The sequence below is a fragment of the Pseudoliparis swirei genome, chromosome 2 (assembly GCF_029220125.1).
Source record: "Pseudoliparis swirei isolate HS2019 ecotype Mariana Trench chromosome 2, NWPU_hadal_v1, whole genome shotgun sequence".
In the NCBI taxonomy this organism is placed as follows: Eukaryota; Metazoa; Chordata; class Actinopteri; order Perciformes; family Liparidae; genus Pseudoliparis; species Pseudoliparis swirei.
In genome coordinates, this window is record NC_079389.1 from 19,021,462 (window position 1) to 19,045,555 (window position 24,094).

At 44.5% G+C, this 24,094-nt stretch overlaps 1 protein-coding gene across 1 annotated transcript in view; it reads right to left on the reverse strand.

Annotated features, from left to right (window-relative positions):
* Window positions 1-1,730: 1,730 nt before the first annotated feature.
* spegb (striated muscle enriched protein kinase b) overlaps window positions 1,731-24,094 on the reverse strand; it is a 45,325-nt gene continuing 22,961 nt past the window's right edge. The window contains exons 20-41 of the mRNA XM_056433398.1: window positions 23,863-24,031; window positions 23,628-23,724; window positions 22,905-23,105; window positions 22,684-22,741; window positions 22,507-22,584; window positions 21,843-22,015; window positions 21,737-21,763; window positions 21,451-21,603; window positions 20,573-20,615; window positions 20,401-20,469; window positions 17,620-20,290; window positions 17,345-17,494; window positions 15,179-15,295; window positions 14,476-14,643; window positions 14,146-14,268; window positions 12,914-13,078; window positions 11,923-12,724; window positions 11,065-11,304; window positions 7,332-7,555; window positions 5,535-5,610; window positions 5,064-5,213; window positions 1,731-4,932 (exon numbers count right to left, since the gene is read on the reverse strand). Of these exons, the coding sequence (XP_056289373.1) occupies window positions 4,677-4,932; window positions 5,064-5,213; window positions 5,535-5,610; window positions 7,332-7,555; window positions 11,065-11,304; window positions 11,923-12,724; window positions 12,914-13,078; window positions 14,146-14,268; window positions 14,476-14,643; window positions 15,179-15,295; window positions 17,345-17,494; window positions 17,620-20,290; window positions 20,401-20,469; window positions 20,573-20,615; window positions 21,451-21,603; window positions 21,737-21,763; window positions 21,843-22,015; window positions 22,507-22,584; window positions 22,684-22,741; window positions 22,905-23,105; window positions 23,628-23,724; window positions 23,863-24,031 (6,210 nt within the window). The 3' untranslated portion in view covers window positions 1,731-4,676. The remainder of the gene's footprint in view (window positions 4,933-5,063; window positions 5,214-5,534; window positions 5,611-7,331; window positions 7,556-11,064; window positions 11,305-11,922; window positions 12,725-12,913; window positions 13,079-14,145; window positions 14,269-14,475; window positions 14,644-15,178; window positions 15,296-17,344; window positions 17,495-17,619; window positions 20,291-20,400; window positions 20,470-20,572; window positions 20,616-21,450; window positions 21,604-21,736; window positions 21,764-21,842; window positions 22,016-22,506; window positions 22,585-22,683; window positions 22,742-22,904; window positions 23,106-23,627; window positions 23,725-23,862; window positions 24,032-24,094) is intronic.

Here is a 24,094-nt window from a genome sequence, read left to right on the forward strand (position 1 = left end):
AGTTTTTAACGGTTTTATTATGTTATAAATAAATACAAATCTCTTACTGTACACCGTTCAATTCCATTTATGTCCACACTGTCTGTCAAAATGCAAAAACAAATTTGTATCCACAATAAAATGAGGTCTTATTTTTTGGGTATTCGAATGAGTATCACATTTTGAGTATTGTTCCATGAAGAAACAATAACAATCCATATTGTATTGATATTACCCGAGTCTCACATATACCATAAACCTCTCATCTTAATGTAAAGATGGTTGATAGGATGTGTTTATTATTATGGTAAAAAAAAAAAAACCTTAACCACTCAGACGTACATTCCTCCCGCTTATTGAATCTCTAAGAGAGCCTATACTTGTCATCTTCATCGATGTCGTCATCATCTTTGAGCCGGGCAGCATCTGGAGGAGGCTCCCCGTGTATTTCAGCCTTGAGCACTGCTGCGGTCCTTCTCTTGGCCTTCATGTTGTCGGGGCCTTTGGGAACCTTAGCAGGGACCAGGGAAGCATGATGCAAATACTCCGTCAGCCACACGATGTGTGGAATGATCACAAGTGCTGGCTGGGAGAGGCTCGTAATCACCAGAGCAGCAGAGTAGAGCGACGCCTTGGCCTTGGATATTTTGGGAGATGATCGATACCACTCTCATATCGCTCCTGGAATTATCCACCCAGCGGCTAGTTAACTTAGCTTAGCATAAAGACTGTAAATAAGATGAAACTGCTGCGGTCCAAAGTTAACAAGTGTATTGTGGCATCACAAGGGGACAGGTAGTGGAGGGACGCTATATTCCCACTCAATGACAGCGGCCACACTACAAAATGGCCACAGTGGCTGAAACTACATCTCCCAGACTGCCTCACCACTCACCCAGCTGCAGGTGCTTAGGGCATCTAATTGGACTAACAAGAAAGTTAAAGTCACGAAGACGTTGTTACGATAAGTTTTTTGTTTAAACAACCTTTTTCTCCCCCGGGATGCTTTTTGTTGAAGCATTGACTTGTTTTTATTAGTTTGATGAATAAACATTCCCCTTTATATATATATATATATTCTTCTATAACAGATCACCTCTTGCCAGATCCTAGTGCAATAACTGTAATAATAACTTAATATTTACACTATGTTGATCTGCACTTCACACATTTCATTTATTTACACTACACACATACATTTCATTTTCATTTACACTACACACACACTTTGCATTTTGCACACTGTCTATATTTAATATTTAATTTAATTTTACACTGCAGTCATTAGTATTGTATTGTGTATACATATATATTTTACTTTGTATACTTTGCACAGTCATTGTATTATATTTGTTTGTGTGTGTATATATATATACATATGTTTCATTTTATATACATATATATACTTCATTTTGTATTTTACTTGTATACATCTATATCTTTCATCCCTGTTTTTTATATTTTATATTTTATTCTCGTGTGTTTAGTTTATTGGTGCTGCTACTGTGACGACAAATTTCCCCTTGGGGATTAATAAAGTATCTATCTATCTATCTATCTAAACCTATCAATTGTGCCTGTTTTTACTCCACAGCCCGTGACGTGACAGTATATTTGACACATTCTGATTCCTCCGCCCGTGCCGAATCAAGCGAACATGTAAAGTACACAGAACAAAACGTCTGCTCACGGCTCCCACGAGGATGCAGGCCGAGCCACGCGTCGGACAGATTGAAACACCGTGTCCCACGCAATGTGTCACATTTCCTTTATTGTTCACAGCCTTAACAGTTGTCATGCCATTCTCCATGCCAGGTTCAGAAAGGTCACGCAGATAAAAAGCAGCGGCTTTGACAAACACAGTCACTCAATAAATAAACAAGGTGCAAAACACACACAGAAGCGGTCACATTCGTAGAATCAAAATATAGTGACTTGTCATTTATTGAACAAACTCTTTTTAAATTCTCCGTGGGTCTGATCTCCATCAGGAGGCACTGCAACACATTCCACAAAATACGGCGTGGGAGATAAAATACAAAACGTGGAGCGGTCGGCATCTTTTTTTTCTCTGTTTTTTTTTTCCTACCCAAAATCCCTGTTGGCTGCTTTCAAACTGTTGTAATTTCATTTGATATGATTTTAAATAACACAATCGACTGCACGTTGGTTGCATTCAACAACTCTCTGTGATTAACTTCCACTCTGCATAGGAAAAGGGACAGTATTAATGCAGCAATAGCATCCGAATATATATATAAGTAGTAAAATAGTTTCACAGAGTTACCAACACTCTCTCTCAATGTGTGGCGCGACGTGAGATGGAGACGTAGAAGTCCTCCACGCTTCTTTTAAAGTGAACAGAAGTGACCCCTCGAGTGTCGGGTATCGACACACGTGACGGGAAAAAGCCATCCCAAAAAACTGTGCAAGTGTTTCACATGCTAGTCTGAAAACTGAATTTGCCCTCAAAGAAAGAGCAAAGCGGTATAAACAACAGACCACCACCCCCCCACCCCCCTCTCTCCTCTCTCTCTCTCGCCCCATTTCTAAAACTGTCAAAGAAACAGTTATGATTGAAGCATTGTGAAATGGTTTGCAAATCGTAACGTATCGTCACATTTACAATCTCTTGATGAAGATCCGAGACTTGTTTTTTTTGGGGGGGGTTAAGACGTACCTCATAATATCTCGCATATAAAGCACGGAATAAGAAGAAATGTTTACATTTGATTTTTTAATAAATCGCTGTGTCGATTGTCCTAACGTTTCTGATTTCATGTTGTGCACGCTCTACGATATTTTGTGCGTATTGAATTCATGTTTTGATCTCGGCCTTCTTGTCAGCTTGTACGGGCTAGGAACCAAAAAGGTGCTCGATGCTGCATCAATCAATTAATAAGAATTGAATTATAACTAACTCAAATCTGAATTATAATCAATTTGAATTATAATCAATTCAATAGTTTTAAAAATGAAAATTATGGACATTTAAAGACAAATAAATCACACTAATAGCTGTTGGCAGTTAAAGATTACAGCTAAAATAAGACCAGATAATCTTCCATTAAATAACGGATGTAGCGTGGGCAATGTGCTGTATGCACACTCATAAGAACACACAGGCTCACGTCACTAAAGGTGCGTTCACACCAAAAGCAAAACGATTTTTCGCATCGCCCAAAATGCGTGTTTACTCGCTCGACCGTTCACCGTGTTCACGCCATAGGCGTTGAGACGCGAGGGGCGGGGCTTATCTCCGTGTCTCGTCTCCGTAAAGACCGTTATCATCTCCTTCATCCACCAGAATAACTAACCACTAGTTCTGCTTTATACTTGTCGAGGACGTCCCACACACTGACGCCCTCGTGTTTGGGTTCATGACATCACCCGTAGACTCACTCAGCTCGGTCACTTTCACCGATGAAGTTACTGTTACGTCTGAAAGACTTCCGCTTCCAGCGCTACGAGAGCGGAACTCAAGAGCCGATTGGTCCGAGTTGCGAGATGACCGCCTCAAAGTTGAAATATTTCAACTCGGGGCGTAAATTGCGCCGCTGTAAACGCGTCGGCCACATCGCGTCGCCCCAAACGCGCCGCCCGGAAAAATATCGCGTCTATCGCAGCCACACGCGTCTGTACGTTGACTTTTCATGGGATCTGGTCGCGCGAAAAAATAGTTTCGCTTTTGGTGTGAACGCACCTTTCGTCCACTCAGAGATGAGAGTGAGTGGATCCACTGGGCTGAGGGGAGGAGCTTAGCTGAACTGGAAGCCAATGGGCCGCTAGCTCCCTCGTGGTGAAGGAACCAGTGCCCGCTCGGCGCCAACGCAGCGGCCGTCCTGAAATGATCATCTCGAAACAAATTCCAAAACTAAATGTGATTTTGAGTCATTGCCATGTTAAGTTACATTTAGGGAGTAAACGTGTGCCGATTGTAAGAGTCCTTTTCTAATAGCCCTTGTGGAGATTCCTCCGATGTCTCCTCCAAACTCAACTGGAACTGAAAACTCTGAAGAAAAGAAGTGAACTGGAACTGCTACAGTCTTGACAATCATTGATAATGCTACAAAAACTCTGGTACTGTCGCACAAATATGTTGGACTTAGTGTACGGATCATCGTAGAATCAACGTCTGGTCATAAAAACATTTCATTTAGAAACTGGACGCATGAAGCAGAGGTGTCGCTGGGGAAAAGGCATCCATTGTTCTTCGCCCTCCTTGTCTTTAAAGTGAGCAGTGTTTGTAAACTCTATGTTTTTCACATCTAAACTCTATTACAGCAGGTTTAGGCCTTGCATGGTGGGTGACTACAGCGTATCAACAATGCATTCCCTCTAATCACTGGAGAGTTGACGGTAAGAAAGGAAGTCGTTTATCCAAAATGTATGCAAAGTTACAAACCTTGAGGTACTAACTTTAAGATGTCATCCTGCCTTAAAGAACGAGGTCCACTGTATAAAAAAACGACTCCAACGTTGTCAGAGTTCCCTTCATGTGTCAAAGAGATTCACTTAAAGAACCACAGAAGAAGAGCAGCCCTCGGCCACTGTGGCTCTCCGTCCTTTCTTTCTTTTTTGTTCATCTGACCAAGTTGAACAACTCAAACCTGAAGGGATCAGCCTCTGAGGATGTTTCCCCCTACGCCGTCAAATCTGGACAAGTGGTGTTTTGGAAGCCTGTTTTTTTTCTTTTCTCACTGGCCGACAGGTGTGGCGGGTGGAGTGGGCACATTTGGCGTGGCGGGTCTGGTGGGGGTGTGCGGCGAGCTCTGGTAGGACCGCAGGAGGACTTTGTGCTTGGTGGACACGTCCTCTCGCCTGCGCTGCTGGTCGGCCAAGAATTCCTTGAGCCGGGTCGTGGTGAAGGTGAGAGTCTGCCTGCGGAGGCGCATCAGGTAGGCGTCCTGGAGCCAGGCGTTGTTGAAGCAGTCCTTAATGGAGGGGCGGGCCCTGCGGAAGAGATTTTCAAATCGAATAAAATGAAGGGGATGCCAATTGAGTCAGTGATTGGTTTGCACTCAGCCATCAGCAATGTTATAACATATGTACAACACAGGAACTGCACAGAGGACTCGGCTTACCACGGGAAGCTACACAGGATCTTTTTGAGAAACAGAGAGGCACTTTGGGACACATTCTGGTAGAGCTTAGAGAGGTCAAACTTTGCCGCCTGGATCCTGACCTCCGTCTCCTGAGGGTCATTTTCAATGAAAGGCGACTTGCCGCTCAACCTGGAAAATCGGAGGGTGGATTCGGGAGGGAAAGGTGGGGGGGGGGGGGGGGGTTGGCACACTCAAAACGGATCCCTCAAAACACGTCACAAAAAAACCACAATATGCACAATAAACACAATACAATCTGGGATTGTTCTCTAGGCAAGTTGTGAATGAAATGAATATCACAAGAGTGGCTGGATGTCCGCACCAGGGAAACGTTACAGTGTATAGAAAAGAGATCTCTGAAATGCATAAGCCTCATTTCTAATTAAGAGCACGACTAGATTCATGTCTAAAGAGGGCTCCCTGGGAGGAAGCTGTGCAAGCAGTACTCACATGATGAAAGTGAGCACGCCCACACTCCAGATGTCAGCCGGGGGACCCACGACGTCCCCCTTCAACATCTCTGGAGCTGCAGGAAGAAAGAGGGAAAGTGCAGCTGTCATTATATTACACTGGACTTTAATTACACCTGCAATTAGTCTTTGTACCACATAAACTGTGTGTAATGACTAAACATGGTGTCGTCTTTTTAAATGTGTGAATGGATACTTTGAGCTTGCTTCTAATCTCCTGTGTGCACACCCACTCACAACACAGATGCATACAACCGTACATGTCAACAGTAACTGCAGAAGATCTGTGACAATAATTTGTACTTAACAATCGATACCAAATAAACAAAGAAAGAGGTTTCATTCTTACTCTTTTTAAATGTTGTATCATTGAGTGTCTTTCGTTTAATTTTCTTCCCAATAAATTATTACATGTTACACTTGAAGGTGTCACTTTAACCTTTGTGGTTCAACAAAATAAAACTTCTTAGCTTACTTTTGGCGTGGGTTGCCTAGTTTGGGATGGACCAATGTGACTATGTGGCACTTAGCTTCTCATACTCAAAGCGCCAAGAAATAAAACAATAATCTGGAAAAACCCAACGGCGTATGTCCAGAAATCATGACCCGGTTACTCCAGATAATCCACAGACCTTCTTGTGAGCAGTTTCATGTAGGAACTACTTTCTTTCAACTGCAGCTCCTCGATTAAAGCGAGGCAGACATCTCTACGACCGATATCTCCAAACCAAGGAAACGCACGCCGAAACAATCGAGATCGATAAATAACACCGCAGGGAAGAGGAAAAACACGTATTTCCCTTTAACATCATCAGCTACTCAGAACACCTCGCTCTTCTGTCACGTCTCTTAATATTCGGACGCGGCTCTGCGTGGAACAATAACTTTGTGTGGGGAAATCAACTTGGTCACGACCTTGTGTGTGTTTGTACTTCGTCCTCACGATCCTCCTGAAGTTCAACTAACTCCGTGACTGCAGTACAGGATTTGTATTGACTTGAACAATCCATACATCGGATCATAGATTCGGCCATTTGAGGTGTAACAACCATTAAAACCTCATAAAAGGTTCTTATGGCCGACAGCTTTTATGTATTTAAACATCCAGCAGACACAAAGTCAAATGTTATCTCTGCTTTAAACTCGCCGTAGAGCAGATGGCATGTGGGTTTGATCGATGGCATTACATAAAAACACTGATGAGAACATCTTCACTTATCCATTCCCAGTAATTACCTTCGCATTGAAAATGCGGAAGGTTATGTTTTGATCGCCGTGTATTTGTATGCGTGCGTGCGTGTTATTCGCATAAGTCAATAAGTCTTAAACCGAATCGCATGAAATTTGGTGGGATGATTGGTTATTATCGGGGGACCATTTGATTAGATTTTGGGATCGATCGGGTCAAAGGTCAAGGTCATGAAAAGGTCAACATCTTCTTTTTACCATAGCGCGGTCAATTTATATCCAATTGGCATGCAACTCAGCACTTTACTTTGTTTTCCCTTTGTATATTTAGTTTCCTCTGTATATTTAGTATTTTAGTTTAGTATTTAGTATTGTTAGTGTTTTATTTTTATTAATGCTCTAATGTGCACCGCTGCTGTGATCCTGAAATTTCCCGACTGTGGGACTAATAAAGGATTATCTTATCTTATCTAACTAATGCCAACATGTTCATAATTCAATGCCCAATCTTGTGATATGCGAAGGTATGCGCTCTACCGAGTGCCCGTTCTAGTTTGTTTGTGTGTGTGTGTGAAATGCAAACCCTTACACATGTACTCCAGTGTTCCGATAGGAGGGCTGAACTGCTTGAGGAAGAGGGGGTTGTAGGTCTGAGCGCTGCCAAAGTCGATGATCTTGATGACGTTCATGTAGGTGACGATGACGTTCTCCGGCTTGATGTCCAGGTGGAGGATGCGTCGGGTGTGGAGGTAGTCCAGACCCTGGAGGATCTGCACAATGTAGGTGACCACATCATCCTCCGAGTAACGGAACCTGGATCACACCAGAAAACGCTTGGACAATAGTGGATCTCTTGAAGCAGGCGGGGACCACGGACTCAGCCAGGGAGAGGTTGAATATTGTGGTGAACACTGGAGCTAGCTGGTTAGCACAGGTCTTCAGTACTGCCCAGATATGCCATCTGGACCTGCAGCTTTCCTGGTGTTCACCCTCAACAGAGCCCTCCTCACACTGTGCTCGGTCACAGAGTGTGTGTTCATCCCCAGCGGTAGAACTCACCGGCTACGCTAACGGTGTTGTTGTTAGTCAAGCGAGCTAGCGCTGTTGTTGCTAGCCTCAAACCGCATAAAATGAGTTCAGGTCGTCCGCTAGGGATGCGTCGGCACTCACCATTGCTTGGGTCTGCTCTGGTAGTCTGTGATAGTCCGTAGCCCCTGCCATAGGCGCCTGGTGTCGCTGCTCCATCTGTGATTCCACTCTGTCTCGGTACCTCCTTTGGCTTCCTTCACCGCCTCCTCAGTCCATAGACCGCTGCCTTGTACTCGTCCATGTTGCCGGATACAAGACCGGAGTTATAGGCAGCAGCGGGCGTTCACAGCTTCACGGATGGATCTATCAACCCACGGCTTTTGATTAGGAAAGTCCCTAACTTTTACCGTGGGGACGATGGTGTCCGTTAAGCGTTGCTATGAGGCTCATTGCTACTTCCAAACTCGCTGACGTCACTGGAACTGGATTGGATCATGTCCCAGTCGATATACCAGCTCAAGCCCCTGTAGCTCAGCCTCTGATTGGTCAGACCACCGCATTACGTCCTCGTCACTACCGCTTCCACGATCCTTTGTTTATACTCCGGAAGCAGAAAAATGGCGGCATGGTCTGATTTCCCTAACGGAGGGAGAGAGACAGCCTTATAGCCTCTCTTGAATGGCGTATAGCAGTGGTCCAACGTTCTTTCCTCTGGTAGCACGTAATGTGCTGGTGAAAGTTCGGCATGACTTTTTAGGTTTGCCTTGTTAAAGTCCCCAGCCACCACCACAGCCGCGTCGGGATACTTGTTCTGATGCCGACATAACACATCGTGTAGGTCCGATAGTGCTACGTCGGTGTCCGCTTGTGGTGGTATGTAGACGGCTGTGGTGATGACCGAGCTGAACTCCCGGGGAAGGTAGAATGGACGGCATGAGATCGTCAGATGTTCCAGGTTCGGCGATCTGGGATTGTTCTCTAGGCAAGTTGTGAATGAAATGAATATCACAAGAGTGGCTGGATGTCCGCACCAGGGAAACGTTACAGTGTATAGAAAAGAGATCTCTGAAATGCATAAGCCTCATTTCTAATTAAGAGCACGACTAGATTCATGTCTAAAGAGGGCTCCCTGGGAGGAAGCTGTGAAAGCAGTACTCACATGATGAAAGTGAGCACGCCCACACTCCAGATGTCAGCCGGGGGACCCACGACGTCCCCCTTCAACATCTCTGGAGCTGCAGGAAGAAAGAGGGAAAGTGCAGCTGTCATTATATTACACTGGACTTTAATTACACCTGCAATTAGTCTTTGTACCACATAAACTGTGTGTAATGACTAAACATGGTGTCGTCTTTTTAAATGTGTGAATGGATACTTTGAGCTTGCTTCTAATCTCCTGTGTGCACACCCACTCACAACACAGATGCATACAACCGTACATGTCAACAGTAACTGCAGAAGATCTGTGACAATAATTTGTACTTAACAATCGATACCAAATAAACAAAGAAAGAGGTTTCATTCTTACTCTTTTTAAATGTTGTATCATTGAGTGTCTTTCGTTTAATTTTCTTCCCAATAAATTATTACATGTTACACTTGAAGGTGTCACTTTAACCTTTGTGGTTCAACAAAATAAAACTTCTTAGCTTACTTTTGGCGTGGGTTGCCTAGTTTGGGATGGACCAATGTGACTATGTGGCACTTAGCTTCTCATACTCAAAGCGCCAAGAAATAAAACAATAATCTGGAAAAACCCAACGGCGTATGTCCAGAAATCATGACCCGGTTACTCCAGATAATCCACAGACCTTCTTGTGAGCAGTTTCATGTAGGAACTACTTTCTTTCAACTGCAGCTCCTCGATTAAAGCGAGGCAGACATCTCTACGACCGATATCTCCAAACCAAGGAAACGCACGCCGAAACAATCGAGATCGATAAATAACACCGCAGGGAAGAGGAAAAACACGTATTTCCCTTTAACATCATCAGCTACTCAGAACACCTCGCTCTTCTGTCACGTCTCTTAATATTCGGACGCGGCTCTGCGTGGAACAATAACTTTGTGTGGGGAAATCAACTTGGTCACGACCTTGTGTGTGTTTGTACTTCATCCTCACGATCCTCCTGAAGTTCAACTAACTCCGTGACTGCAGTACAGGATTTGTATTGACTTGAACAATCCATACATCGGATCATAGATTCGGCCATTTGAGGTGTAACAACCATTAAAACCTCATAAAAGGTTCTTATGGCCGACAGCTTTTATTTATTTAAACATCCAGCAGGCACAAAGTCAAATGTTATCTCTGCTTTAAACTCGCCGTAGAGCAGAGGGAATGTGGGTTTGATCGATGGCATTACATAAAAACACTGATGAGAACATCTTCACTTATCCATTCCCAGTAATTACCTTCGCATTGAAAATGCGGAAGGTTATGTTTTGATCGCCGTGTATTTGTATGCGTGCGTGCGTGTTATTCGCATAAGTCAATAAGTCTTGAATCGCATGAAATTTGGTGGGATGATTGGTTATTATCGGGGGACCATTTGATTAGATTTTGGGATCGATCGGGTCAAAGGTCAAGGTCATGAAAAGGTCAACATCTTCTTTTTACCATAGCGCGGTCAATTTATATCCAATTGGCATGCAACTCAACACTTTACTTTGTTTTCCCTTTGTATATTTAGTTTCCTCTGTATATTTAGTATTTTAGTTTCGTATTTAGTATTGTTAGTGTTTTATTTTTATTAATGCTCTAATGTGCACCGCTGCTGTGATCCTGAAATTTCCCGACTGTGGGACTAATAAAGGATTATCTTATTTTATCTAACTAATGCCAACATGTTCATAATTCAATGCCCAATCTTGTGATATGCGAAGGTATGCGCTCTACCGAGTGCCCGTTCTAGTTTGTTTGTGTGTGTGTGTGAAATGCAAACCCTTACACATGTACTCCAGTGTTCCGATAGGAGGGCTGAACTGCTTGAGGAAGAGGGGGTTGTAGGTCTGAGCGCTGCCAAAGTCGATGATCTTGATGACGTTCATGTAGGTGACGATGACGTTCTCCGGCTTGATGTCCAGGTGGAGGATGCGTCGGGTGTGGAGGTAGTCCAGACCCTGGAGGATCTGCACAATGTAGGTGACCACATCATCCTCTGAGTAACGGAACCTGGATCACACCAGAAAAAAACGCTTGTTAGAGGACTCTCCGGGGCAGATCGTAGTCCGGTATCGGTACGAACAGGAAACCGGCCTCAGAAGCCACCGCTTCCACGACGAGCACTCACCTGTCTATGAGGCTGAAGAGGAGCTCCTTCCCACTGCAGTACTCGGAGATGAGCACCAGGTAGCGCGGGGTGACGTACGCTTCGTGCAGGGCCATGATCCGGTCGTGGTGGAGGGACTTGAGGATGTCGTATTCCTGCAGCACCGTCTGCTTGGTGTCCGCCTCGTACGGAACAATCTTGGCCATGAAGAGGTTGCCCGTGGCGTTTTCCCGGCACTCCCGGATCACACCGAACCGACCCCTGCGGGACAAAGAAAAGGTCAATCGTTCCCTCCTTCGAATGCCACGTGTCAAACGGAGAGATTGACGGTCAGCTACGAATAACAACAAAGATGATATTTTTGGCTGGTGGAAAAACATTCAAAAGACATATTCCAATAATTATAATTTCAAATTAATTAGGGGCATACAATGAAAAATAATTCAGCAGAACATTCTACTAAATAGTCCACAGCTCCAAAAGATAAAACACTTCTTTAAATTGTTTTTACATCACCAAAGATGTACTCAGATCCTCTACTTAAGTTCTAATAGCATACTGTGAAAATACTCCACTACATTTAAAAGTTGATTTAAGAGGGCCAGTGTGTCGCATGTGGCGACATCTTGTGGTGAAATTGTAGATTGCAACCGACAAACTTCTCCCTCGTGCCAGGCACGCAGGAGAACTGGGGGGGGGGGGTGTTCTTTTGTCTGCTCTGGGTTACCGTAGAAACAAGGTGGACTCCGTGAAGAGGAGCCACTCTCTGCGCAGATATAAGCAGCTCATTCTAAGATTATGATTTTCATTTCATGACACTGCCGTAGATGTTTACGGTATCCGCGAGTCAACTTTTCAAGTGGGAGAATCTGCCGTTACCTTGCTTTCTCATCCATGAAGGTGTACGGCTTCTGTGGAACTCCCTGGCGCAGAGACCCCTCTCCAGGCCTTCCCAACGGCGTCCGGCATCCCGAGGGCGTGGCCCGCCCGGTCGGGGTGCTCCGGCTGTCCCCTTCCTGCAGCAGCGGCGTCGAGCTCTGCACCACCACCACCACGGGCGGCGAGACAACCGCGGGTGCTGGGACCGCCACGGGGGTGACTGACAGGGTGGCGGTCGACTGAGAGGGTGGAGTAACCCGCACGGTCGCAGCTGGCACATACATCGGAATCGATGAAATGGGCTTACCGATGACAGCCGCGGGTGTTGGTGCAGGAGAAGGGGATTTCTTGGTTGTTTGAGGGACCGCGTGTGCAGGGCTTTGAGGTTTGGGTGGGACGACAGGGGGAGCCGCCAATTTGGTTTGGGGTTTGCCAACGCTGATGCTGAGGGTGCTCTTGGCTTTGACGGGAGGGGCGCTCTGAGCGGCAGCTCGTCCCGAGGGAGCCGCGCTCGCGGGCGGAGTAACGGCCGGACGGCTGGCATCCACCTGCACAGCGGGTTTGACGGTTTGATGGGCGGGAGCGGGGTGAGCCACGGATGGAGCGGGGGCCGGAGGCGGGGCATGTGCGACTGCGGCGGGTTTGCTCGGAGCTGGTTTAATAATGGGAGGCACTTTCATGGACGACTTCATCACCACAGGGAGAGGAGGAGTGGTTGCAGGGACAGTCTTCATCACCACAGGGAGAGGAGTGGTTGCAGGGACAGTCTTCATCACCACAGGGGCAGTGGATTTAGCTGGTTCTAGGGGGAAAGGAGGGAAGCGAGGACTCAAAAACGTTGTCTGATATAACAGGGAAAAATACACTGAAACAAAAATGTTAACCCTTTCAGGATTTGTCCATTTATCAGGATACAGACACAATGAAAGCAACTATTTGTCTAAAATAAAGTCACAAAGGTCTCAGCGAGTGTGTTTGGGGCGATACATACCTGAAGCACTCAGGCTCACGACCTCCGACAGGTTGCTGTAGGGGCCCTGGCCGGCTTTATTGACACATGCCACCCTGAACCTGAAGGAGCCCCCTGCTGGCAAGTCCACCACGTTGTAATAACAGTCTGCCACCCCCGTAGCCACGATCAGCCAGTTGGTCTCACCTATGGGAGTAAAAATAGCATCCATCAGCATGTCCAGCTTTGTTTAAGAGACAGTTTATTGTCGTATTATACAACACGTATTATAATTATATATAAAATGCAAACACCTTGTTTTGATTATCCATATGCAAGTTTAATTTATCAAACATGGTAACGTATTGTACATTAGAGAGAGAGAAAGGGGGGGGGGGTGGGAGTCCCTTCTGTTAAGTGGTCTCTTTGTTGTGCGGCTGCTACGCTGTATTTATGCTTCGGATCTTTGGATCTCATCTGCCGTTAATAAGTAGTTCACGCGTTGCCATAGAAACCTGAAGACCCTTTGTATTGCTGATGTGGTCTTGTTGATTACCTTCGCATTGAAAATGCAGAAGGTTATGTTTTGATCGCCGTGTATTTATTTATTTATTTATTTGTATGCGTGTTATTCGCATAACACAAAAAGTATTAAACTGAATCGGGTCAAAGTCATGAAAAAGGTCAAAATCTTCTTGAATAGCATGAAATTCGGTGGGATGATTGGTTATTATCCGGGGACCATTTGATTAGATTTTGGGATCGATCGGGTCAAGGTCATAATCTTCTTTTTACCATAGCGCGGTCAATTTTTAACCAATTGGCATGCAACTAATGCCAAAATGTTCATAATTCAATGCCCAATCTTGTGATATGTGAAGGTATGCGCTCTACCGAGTGCCTGTTCTAGTTTGAATTGCATTAGAAGGATGTTGTGTGTCAACTAGTTTGATATGAGTCGCTGCGATATATTGGCCAAAAACGGGATTCCTCATAAATCTTCCTGTCGCAACCCACGGCATATAGTGAGAGACGCCGTTATGCTTGAATCTATGTCCATCATCCATTAGGCTTGGGTGATATGGCTTATAGATAGTATCTTGATATTTGTATCTATACCACAATATAATTCAGGTTTGTCTTTGGAAATAGTCTTCACATTATTCACACAAATTAAATGATTTTCTCTCTTAAAATACAGTTTGCAATTTGACAATAATCATCCGTCTTATAAAGTGTTACGAAACATTGAATCCTCGCCAGGAAGCACTGACCCTCCGCTCTCCTCTCCAGAGAGTACGTGCAGGGTGCCATGGTGTCCGAGGGCCTCCACAGCACCAGGGCCGTGTTGTTGTACATCTGAGGTATTTCAGGGGTCCCGGGACGATTAGGCAGACCTGTACAAACATGTATTGATTTTATAATTTATATGCCTATCACATGCCCTCCAGCTCCTTCCCTGGCTCCCTGGTACTCATTGCGTGATGCGTTTACGTGCAGTACGATACACGGACGCTGTATATCGTGCATAGGACGTCTAACACGGTGTACTGCTCCTCACTGATGGACTTTTTTTTTCAAGTGGTTTATGTCTCAGGTCTTACGGGCCAGAGATATGGTGCAGGAGCTGGACACTGTGGCCAGGGGGCTGGTAGCCACGCATTCATAGACCCCGGCATCCTTCTTGGTGGTTTGCATGATCATCAGCAGCTGCCGGCCATCAGGGCAGGCGATCGTGTTCATCCTGGCATCGATCTCCAGGGGCTTCTTATCTGGGGACAACGTACATACGATGGTCTTTTATTGTGAGCGACACAGAAATTCAAAATGATGAAGAGCGTTACGGTCGTTAAGGTTCCAAGAGTAAGAGAGAAAGTAGTTTGTTTGCACTGTATGTTCCCATGGTAACACATGTGAGCACGTCACGAGATGCAACGTCCGCGAGATCTCACTTCCGGTCAAGTCGCTAAACAAGTATTTTCACAATAAGAGTCCCGTCTTGTTATTGTCCGCATTAAAGTCACTTTCACAATAAAAGTCCCTTGTTATTGTAAGTCACTTGACGGAATTCAACCGGCCTCGTCAATCTATAATACGAACATACAGTCACTCTCATGCAACATACATTAATTCTTGCCATTTACATTTGCATAGAGTAAACATTACCCCTATGCTTCATAATACATTAATAACAATAACAATATTCTCCCTAATATTTTCTATTATAATATCTTTCTATATGTATTAATTAAAAACATAAGACCTCTGCAGATGTTATCAAAATAAACTATTACAACTTAACACCACCTTTCATCCAGGTGACGTATGGTTGGGGGCTGCCTGCTGGCAGACAGCTGAGTGTGACTGGATCCCCCTCCAGCAGGACGTGATCTCTTAGCTTGATGTGGAATACTGGAGGGAAGTCTGGGATAAAAGGACAGCACACCACTTAAATCATATCCGTATTATCCGTATTATGTATTAATAACAACATTTAGAGTTATGACTTTACTGAACACAGTGATGGTTATGGCCAAGGATCAGCTGATTATTTTGTTTATTATCCCTCTTGATTGTTGCTGTTATTATGAAGAGGTGTAGGCAAGTCAAAGAAAGACATCGCATGTACTTTTATGTCAAGATCCACTAGGGACTTTTGTCTGAGAGCTCAGAAAAATTTCTCGAGCGAGAAAGTCTTATTGTGTTAACGAGGCATGAAGCTAACTGACATGTTACATGTTGTTTGATTGAACTGCAAAAAAAAGAAGGAAAACCAGAGTTGAAAACATTTTGGTTTTTACAAAGAATCACTTCCTTTAAAAAATGTTTTGTTATTTTGAGAAAACACGTAGACATTACACCAAGAGGACGACAGAACAGTGAGATACAAGCCAGCAAAACATCATATAGTCAGGCTATGGGAGAACGGTGTGTGTGTGTGTGTGTGTGCGCGTGCGTGGGAGCACGTGTGTGTGGGCGCACGTGTGTGCCTGAGCCTTTTTGAGATCAAAGAAACAAAGTATGTGCGTATACGTGGGTTTAAATTGGTTTTCAGGCCAATAAAAAACACATTTCATATTAATAGGATTGTTGCTGCGGAGATATTTTTACATCTCCTGTATACTTGTTAAGATTGATAACATTGTCTGTAATATTGAAGCAGTTTATGAGAGGTCTCAACTCTCAACACAATGTGTTAGTATATATTTCCAGCTTTGTTGTATCATTACCCACACTGATATTCAGTATGACTGGACACATTCTAGTCGAACAGGTGAAGCTCTGCTCCATACAGGATCAATGTCTTACATGCCTTTGTTCAGACCCTCTCCATAAATGGACTTATGAGTCGTATGCCTGTGCTCAGCATCCCTCCCTGAAATGTAAATAACTGACCTATAGGTTAAAACCTACATTTAAGCTGGTTAACACCCATAAATGGATATAAAGAGGACACCCATGTATGTCTCACCCCCACTTCTATGTGGGATAGGGTCTCAAGATGGTTTCTTCAGAGAGTTTACAAAATGTTGCAGTCCAGCAAACTGTGCTTTTCCTCCCATGATTCATGTTCAATAAAGAATTCTACTAAATTGACTCCAACCTCATCTGTGACCAGTCTGTTCAACCAAAATCAACTAGCACCGTGGTGTCATGTTTGTAAAAACAAAGTGAACGATGACCAGATGGAGTGGTGTTCCGTTGTATTGTAGATGATAAAAGGTTAGTTTTTTCCATTGACATATATTCCATTATTAAGTTTCTCCAGTGTGTGATACATGTGTTATTACCTTCGCATTGAAAATGCGGAAGGTAATGTTTTGATCGCCGTGTATTTATTTATTTGTATGCGTGTTATTCGCATAAGTAAAAAAGTATTAAACCGAATCGCATGAAATTTGGTCGGATGATTGGTTATTATCCGGGAACCATTTGATTAGATTTTGGGATCAATTGGGTCAAAGGTCAAGGTCATGAAAATGTCAACATCCTCTTGAATCGCATGAAATTTGGTGGGATGATTGGTTATTATCCGGGGACCATTTGATTAGATTTTGGGATCGATCGGGTCAAAGGTCAAGGTCATGAAAAGGTCAAAATCTTCTTTTTATCCAACTGGCATGCAACTAATGCCAAAATGTTCATAATGCAATGCCCAATCTTGTGATATGCGAAGGTATGCGCTCTACCGAGTGCCCGTTCTAGTTCCTTGATTTCTTGGCGTGGAATCCCTTCCTGATGTATCCTCTGATTGCCTGGCACCCTCACAGGGAGACTCTCTGCTAAGCGAGGCGACATGGCTGTTGGTTCTCGCCTTATATTTAATGACAGACACAAGAGTGGTCTTCTTATCTAACTCTCGGTCAAACAGCGGTATCGTAAATCTCCCAAAGGGTCAAGCTATTGTTTTTAGCTCCAATTGCCGTACCCTTGCGATCACAATCTCTTTATGTCCACTCTCGTGTAACTTACCTGAAGCCAATCTGGAGTACTGGCGTGAACGTAGGGAACTACTATCTCTGGAGATTGCTGTTGGTATGTCGGGCTGGGATACCGTCTTGTCTCGCCTCCCTCTGGTTAGGCCCCATCGATCCCAGCGGGATCTGCGCTCACCCTCCACAACTTCACAAGAATTAAACAATTGACTCCATGAATAAACCATTGTGCATTTAAGAAAGTGCAATTGATAATGCTCTCGAACCATGACGTTATATATTTTGAAATAAAGGTATATATGCACGACATACCCTTTGATGTTTCTGACTTCAGGCTGGACATGGAGTCTATAGACTCTGATGAGGCACCATTACTGGTCTGAGATGCCAGTTGGTTCTGAGGAACACTTGCAACCTTCGTGGCACGGCTCTCGGACGTCGCACGCCGAAGCATGGAAAGAATGGGCGTCCTTTTGGTTTCCTTCTCCTCCGACGCCTTCCTCTCCTCTGAGAAGCTGCGGATCCGTGTGGAGATCCCAGCCACTGTCGATTCGATCTTTCTGCGCATCGCCAAGACCGGTGATTCGTTCGGTTTCTTGAGCTCCTTTTCATCTCGTTCCACCGATGTATTACCACCTCCGCCAACCACCTCCGCTTCCTTCTTTTCCTGTGGCTCCCTACGGCCAAGATTCCAAGAAAGTCTACGTCTCAAAGGAACCGCGTCTTCTTCTTTGTTGACGTCCTCCTTGCGCTCGGTTGACGGCGCTCGCTTCAGGCGCATCGAGAGCCTTCTCATAAAGCCGTGGTCCTTTTGAGCTTCACGAAGATCCTGCACCGACTTTGACTTCTCCTCAAGTCTTCTGCTTGCCAACTCCAATGGCGCACCGATTGGCCCGGGTCTGTATACATCTTCACCTAACTCCGTCGAGTCCGATAAAGCCGCTTGGGACTTGTCCTCATTCTTTGACCGCGACAGAAATTTAAGACTTCTTGAGAGGGAAGACTCACGTTTTTTGAAGCGGGCCTCGAAGACTTCTTCAGAGGTAATGTCCTCAAAGTCAACTCCTGCCGAGCGCTCTTGTTGGGATGAGGGATGTGGGCTAGTCCTTGGTGGACTCGGTTCCTTTGTCATCATCTCTGGCGACGCTACCCTGGAGTACACGGCGGCGTGCTCAGTGCTGGCTGACTTTGGTGACCCGGGTAGAGCAGAGGACATGCTGGCATGTGGAGATGTGGGCGTTTCAGTTGATCCGACAGGTGTAGGGCCTACAGTCTGAACTGCAGGGACCATGATGGTCTGCATTATACTTGCATATGCTGAAGTCCTTCCATCTGGAAGAAGCACCACGGCAGGAAGCGAGGGTGTCACGTAAGTTGACACGACATTTGTTGATGGGTGGGAATATTCTTGCGTCGGTCTCCCCAGAACTGAGCTTGTGGTTATGGACATATCGGAAGATTTAGCAGGCAGAGGTACTTCTTCTTCTGCACTTCTTTCAGAGACGTTGAAATGTCCTTCAGCGTTTGATTCAGCATTACTTACAATTCTTTCCTCTTCTACTTTCATAATCTGTACTTTTCCTTCTTTCTCGTCTTCTCCTTCGTCTTCCTCCATTTTCTCTTCTAGTTCAGAGCTTTGGACCACAAGAGGAGGTGAAGGAATCCTTTGGCCCGTAGACTCTGATTCATTCATCGGTTCTTCTGATGTGCTCATGTCCTTCTCTGAGAAACCACTAGTGCTCGATCTCTCGTCAAAATTACTATCTGTAGTCAGCCCCTCCATCTTTTCGCTTACAGTCTCATCAGGCTTAATCTCTTTCTCCATTAATGATTCCTCACTTTCAGCTTTGGTTGGACTTCCCTGTACAACAGACTCCGGTGCCGGTGGTTTTGGCGAAGGGTCCCTGGGAGTCACCGGACGGGAATCCAGCTTGATTTGCTCAGTAAGAGCCGACATAGATATGGCCTCTTTGAGCCTTCTCTTTTCTACCTGTGCCAAGGGGATCTCCAAGGGAGCTCCTGATCGGCGGTGTAAAGCTATTGGTTCTGAATCACCTTGACTGAACGAAGCAGTTTTGCGCAACACATTGGGTTTGGGAACTTCCTCCAATGCAGAATCGCTGGATGCAGCTCTAATTAGCGGGGGTGGGCCCAAACGAGGTGCACGAGAGGAACGCTTTTCATCTCCCATTCCTAATGTTTCCAGCAGCGGTCCCCTCAGTCCACTCATCTTTTTGTCCACGGAGCCGCCACGAAGCAGGCGCTGTCGCATCAGCTCCAGTTTAAGAGCGTAGTCCTCTTGACTCATCTTGGCGGTTCCCGGGCTGGTGCTCCTTCTTGGTAATTCCATAGAGACGGCTTTCTTGAGAACTCTCTTTCCATTCTCTGGACTTCCCTCTCCGGCTCCTTCCTCCGGTGTAATCCGGAGCAGCAATGCACTGTCGGCAGACACTCCACGTCTTAGCTCTCCTCTCCCACGCCCGCCCTCCGGTTTGTCCGACTCCATGCTTGAACCCCTTCGCAGGGGGTTTCTAGTCAGCTGTGACTTTTGCGGCAATTCAGCTGGTGATTCTTCATCTGAGGAAGCCCTTTCATTGTCCTGTGACGACCTTTTCCGCAGGCGGCCTTTGGCTGTTATTTCGACGCCTTCTTTATCCATTTCTTGTGGGTCACACTCCATCGCCTCCTGGGCTTGAACAGGAGACACGGCCCATTTACTTGTTCCATCCTGTTTTCCTGTTTCCAGCTCATTTGTCTGGATGTCATTAAGTGACATCCTCGATCCAGAAAACTCCATGTGAAGCGGCATCGGAATGAACGGCAGTTCATCAATGTCTTCATCCGAATCTGAAGATGATGATGGCAGAGGTGAACCTTCTTTAAGGTGCCTGGGAACGGCAATGGAGATATGGCTGGAGGAATCATTGAGCAACTCAGGTATGGACCTCATGACCATTTTCGATTTATAGCTGATTAGGGAGCGCTGTAAAAGTGGAAATATGATTTAATTTGGAAAAAACTGTTTAAAATTGGGACCATAATTACATCATTGTGTAATGCTAAATAGAACAGAACAGGAAAGAAAAGCCTCACCTGCCATTTTCTGCGAGACACAAACTTCCTCAGAGACTCTGTGCTGATGGCCTTCCCCTTGCCAAGAGTCTGTACAGTGAATATAATAAAAGGAATGAGCAATGAGACCTTGTTCAAGATGAACAATTACACATGAATAGCAGAAAGAGGCTGCGGAGGAGTCTGGTCTTACCTTGAACCAGGGGTGACGGAGACATCCTTGAGTATCAGGTCTCCTAGAGAAAAGCAAAAACATTTCTTCTGTTATTTTAATAAAGTGTGCAGTCTTGAATGAGAAGCACCAGAGGAAGAACACATGTGAGTGGCAGACAGGGTCACAAGAATAGTGGAATATCCAACCAAATGGTTGTCTGATAAGACTAATTTATTATCATAATCATCATATATTTTATATTTAATATTTTTGAATTTGATTTGATTTGTCATTGGTGTTGTGTATGCATGTGTGTTGTATATGTACATATATATTTTGTTTTGTATTTTACTTTGTATACTTCTATATCTTTCATCCCTGTTTTTTATATTTTGTGTTTTTTTTATTTATTCTTGTGTGTTTAGTTTATTGGTGCTGCTACTGTTACGACAAATTTCCCCTTGGGGATTAATAAAGTATATATCTATCTATCTATCTATCTATCATCATCAATTCATTGACAATTTTTATTTTATTTGCTTGATATAGAAAAATGTCCGTAAGGAAAATGTGGTGAAAGCTGTGACATCTTCTAGACACTAAAACATTGAATTAAATACCTATATTAAAATATGTATAAAAGGCAGCAAAGGAAATAACTGTCAAATAAAATTCTGGAAATTCTCAATGAAAGAAGTATGAATATAGCATGAAAATGACAAAATATTGAAGACAAGTGAACGTAGCTGTTATTGAATGCCTCATTGTTGTTGGCATACATTTGTGAAAATATGTCCTCATGTTTAGTCAATGTCATATATTTCCTGGCTCGCACTAACTATAAGTTAAACGTGTATTTCAGACGATCATTTGACATAAACCAGATCTTGGTGAAGGGCTCCAGCGGTGAAACTCACAGCCTGTCGGCCACCAGAAGCTTTATGATGAACCCTTTAGCCTCTCGACAAAGGTCAGCGAACATGCTCTCCTCGAAGGCCACGTTATAGTTCCTGATGTTCAGTACGGAGCTGCGGTCATTCTCTCCAGCAAATGGAGAAACTCCTGTCAGACTGGTACCAGAAACAACCGGGCACATGTTAATGACAAGCCTACGAACCAGAAACCCACATCGGAAAACTCACTGATATTCAGCACCCTGGAATACATTTAATAATGAAAATAAATCAAAGAAAATCTACCCACCTCAGATATGCAATGACTCCAATTGACCTAGGAGAATGAAGAAGAGAATTTGAAAAGAGGTGTTGTATGAAGGCAAAATAAACATTAAATCTAGGCGATACTCTACCAGATGTCGGTTGCTTTTGAGACGGGGGTCTGACTGACAATTTCTGGTGCCACAAATTCCGGTGTGCCATATTTGCAGTATTGAGCATCATCGGGTGTGATCTGCACCGCGTTGCCGAAGTCACAGATTCGTATCTGATCCCCGTGGGAGTCCGCCATGAGGATGTTATCAGGCTGGGGAAAGAATTTAAGTTAATTTAATCCATGTTCTGCCATCAGAATACTCCCATTAGTATGATCATATGCTTGAAACAAATACTGTTCCAGTGCACTTAAAATATATATATTATATATTTACCTTTGCATTGAAAATGCGGAAGGTTATGTTTTGATCGCCGTGTATTTATTTATTTATTTGTATGCGTGTTATTCACATAAGTAAAAAAGTATTAAACCGAATCGCATGAAATTTGGTGGGATGATTGGTTATTATCCGGGGACCATTTGATTAGATTTTGGGATCGATCGGGTCAAAGGTCATGGTCAACATCTTCAATTTATATCCAATTGGCATGCAACTCATGGCAAAATGTTCATAATTCAATGCCCAATCTTGTGATATGCGAAGGTATGCGCTCTACCGAGTGCCCATTCGAGTTCTAATATGTATATATTTGATGTATCCAAAGGACGATGGTGAAAGAGTGGGGTCCATGAGTATCTACCTTAATGTCAAGGTGGATGATGTTTTGATGATGAAGGTAGTCCACGCCCTCAAGCAGTTGTCTGACACATGAGCGTACCTGGTGGTTCCAAAACACAAACATCCCAGTATTAAAGTGCATGCAGTTGATCATTCCAGTGAAATGGATGTCGAAATGTGTGAATATCGTTAGACTTACATCAGACTCCATCACTGTAGATTTTTTTGTAAATCTGTCAAGCAGCTCCTCGTGGCATCTTTAAAGATGAGTTAAAGCTATTCTTTCTGGGACTTTAGATGCACTATACAACTTTGCTATACACTCACGGTGCGTATGCATGTATACGCGTTTACTAAGAAAAAAACATTTTCATAAAAAGCTCCTTTGTACTCTGTGTTTTCACGGAGTAGTAAGGATACAGCTCAGTGACGAGGACGACGGCATTCTTTTTCTCAAAGGCATCCTGAAAGAAAAGGATCCTCTCGTGGTCCAGCTTGGAGAGCAGGTTCATCTCTCTCCGGGCCAACACCTTCTCCTTCACCCGTGTGGAGATGAACTTGGCAGCGTACTCCATTTTGCCAGCCTTCTGGGTCACGCGCTTCACATATGAAAATGCACCTCTGGAGGAGAAATGTCGGGAAGACAACTTGATTTATCACAATTTGGCTCTACTTAATGACATGAGATGTAACAGTTTCGCTCCACGCCTTCCTTTTTGTAATAGTTGTTTTCATCCTGTCACACCATCTCGTCAATCCAACTCCCCTCACCTGCCTCTGATCACCTCGTTAGTCCCTCATTCCCTTCACCTGGTCCTCACGCCCTTCTCACCTGCAGCCCATCCCCTCATTAGTCCCTCACTATTTAGCTCCCTCACTTCCACTTGTCCTCTGCCAGATTGTCTTGTGTTTTTGAGCCAAGTTCTCCAGCGTTATTGGTGTATATTCCTGACCTGCCTGCCCTGACCTCTGATTCTCTGCCCCGCCCCTTTTTGGACTTGTTTGCTTCTTCGTCTGATCTCCCGGTTTTGACCCAGCCTGTTTCCAACCAAAGACAGTATTCTTTGTTACTCCTGTCTGTCGTGCTTTTGGGTCCACTCTAATAGTGGCGCGACAGGAGATGTGTGTTTAAAAATGCCTTACCTTCCAATTTCCTTGTGAATGTCATAGTTGTCAGTCAGTCTGCGCATCTTCCTCCGGATAGTCTCCTCGTCATCCATTGGATCTTCTTTGCGTTTGGCTGCAGTAATGAGCATGTTTTACGAGGACAAAGAGAACTCTGACCCCAAATAATTGCAAGTTCCTTCACTTGGCTCGTTCGCCATGCAGTTAAGGGACTGAGGACTTTGGTTGTGGCTGCGACAGATAGACCTCTCACCTTCATGAATAGTGAGTTCAGCTTTACAGGTTACAGATCCTGCCAAGTTCCTGGCAGTGCAGGTGTAAACCCCAGAGTCTTCTGGACGGGCATTCAGGACCACCAGGGAACATTCATTATCGTCATACACAAATGTGAAATGACTGCTCTCCGACAGGAGGACGTCGTTCTGAAAGAGAAACGCTGAAAGTTTTGGTATTTTTCCTTCTGAGATGTGGAAAAAGCAAAATGA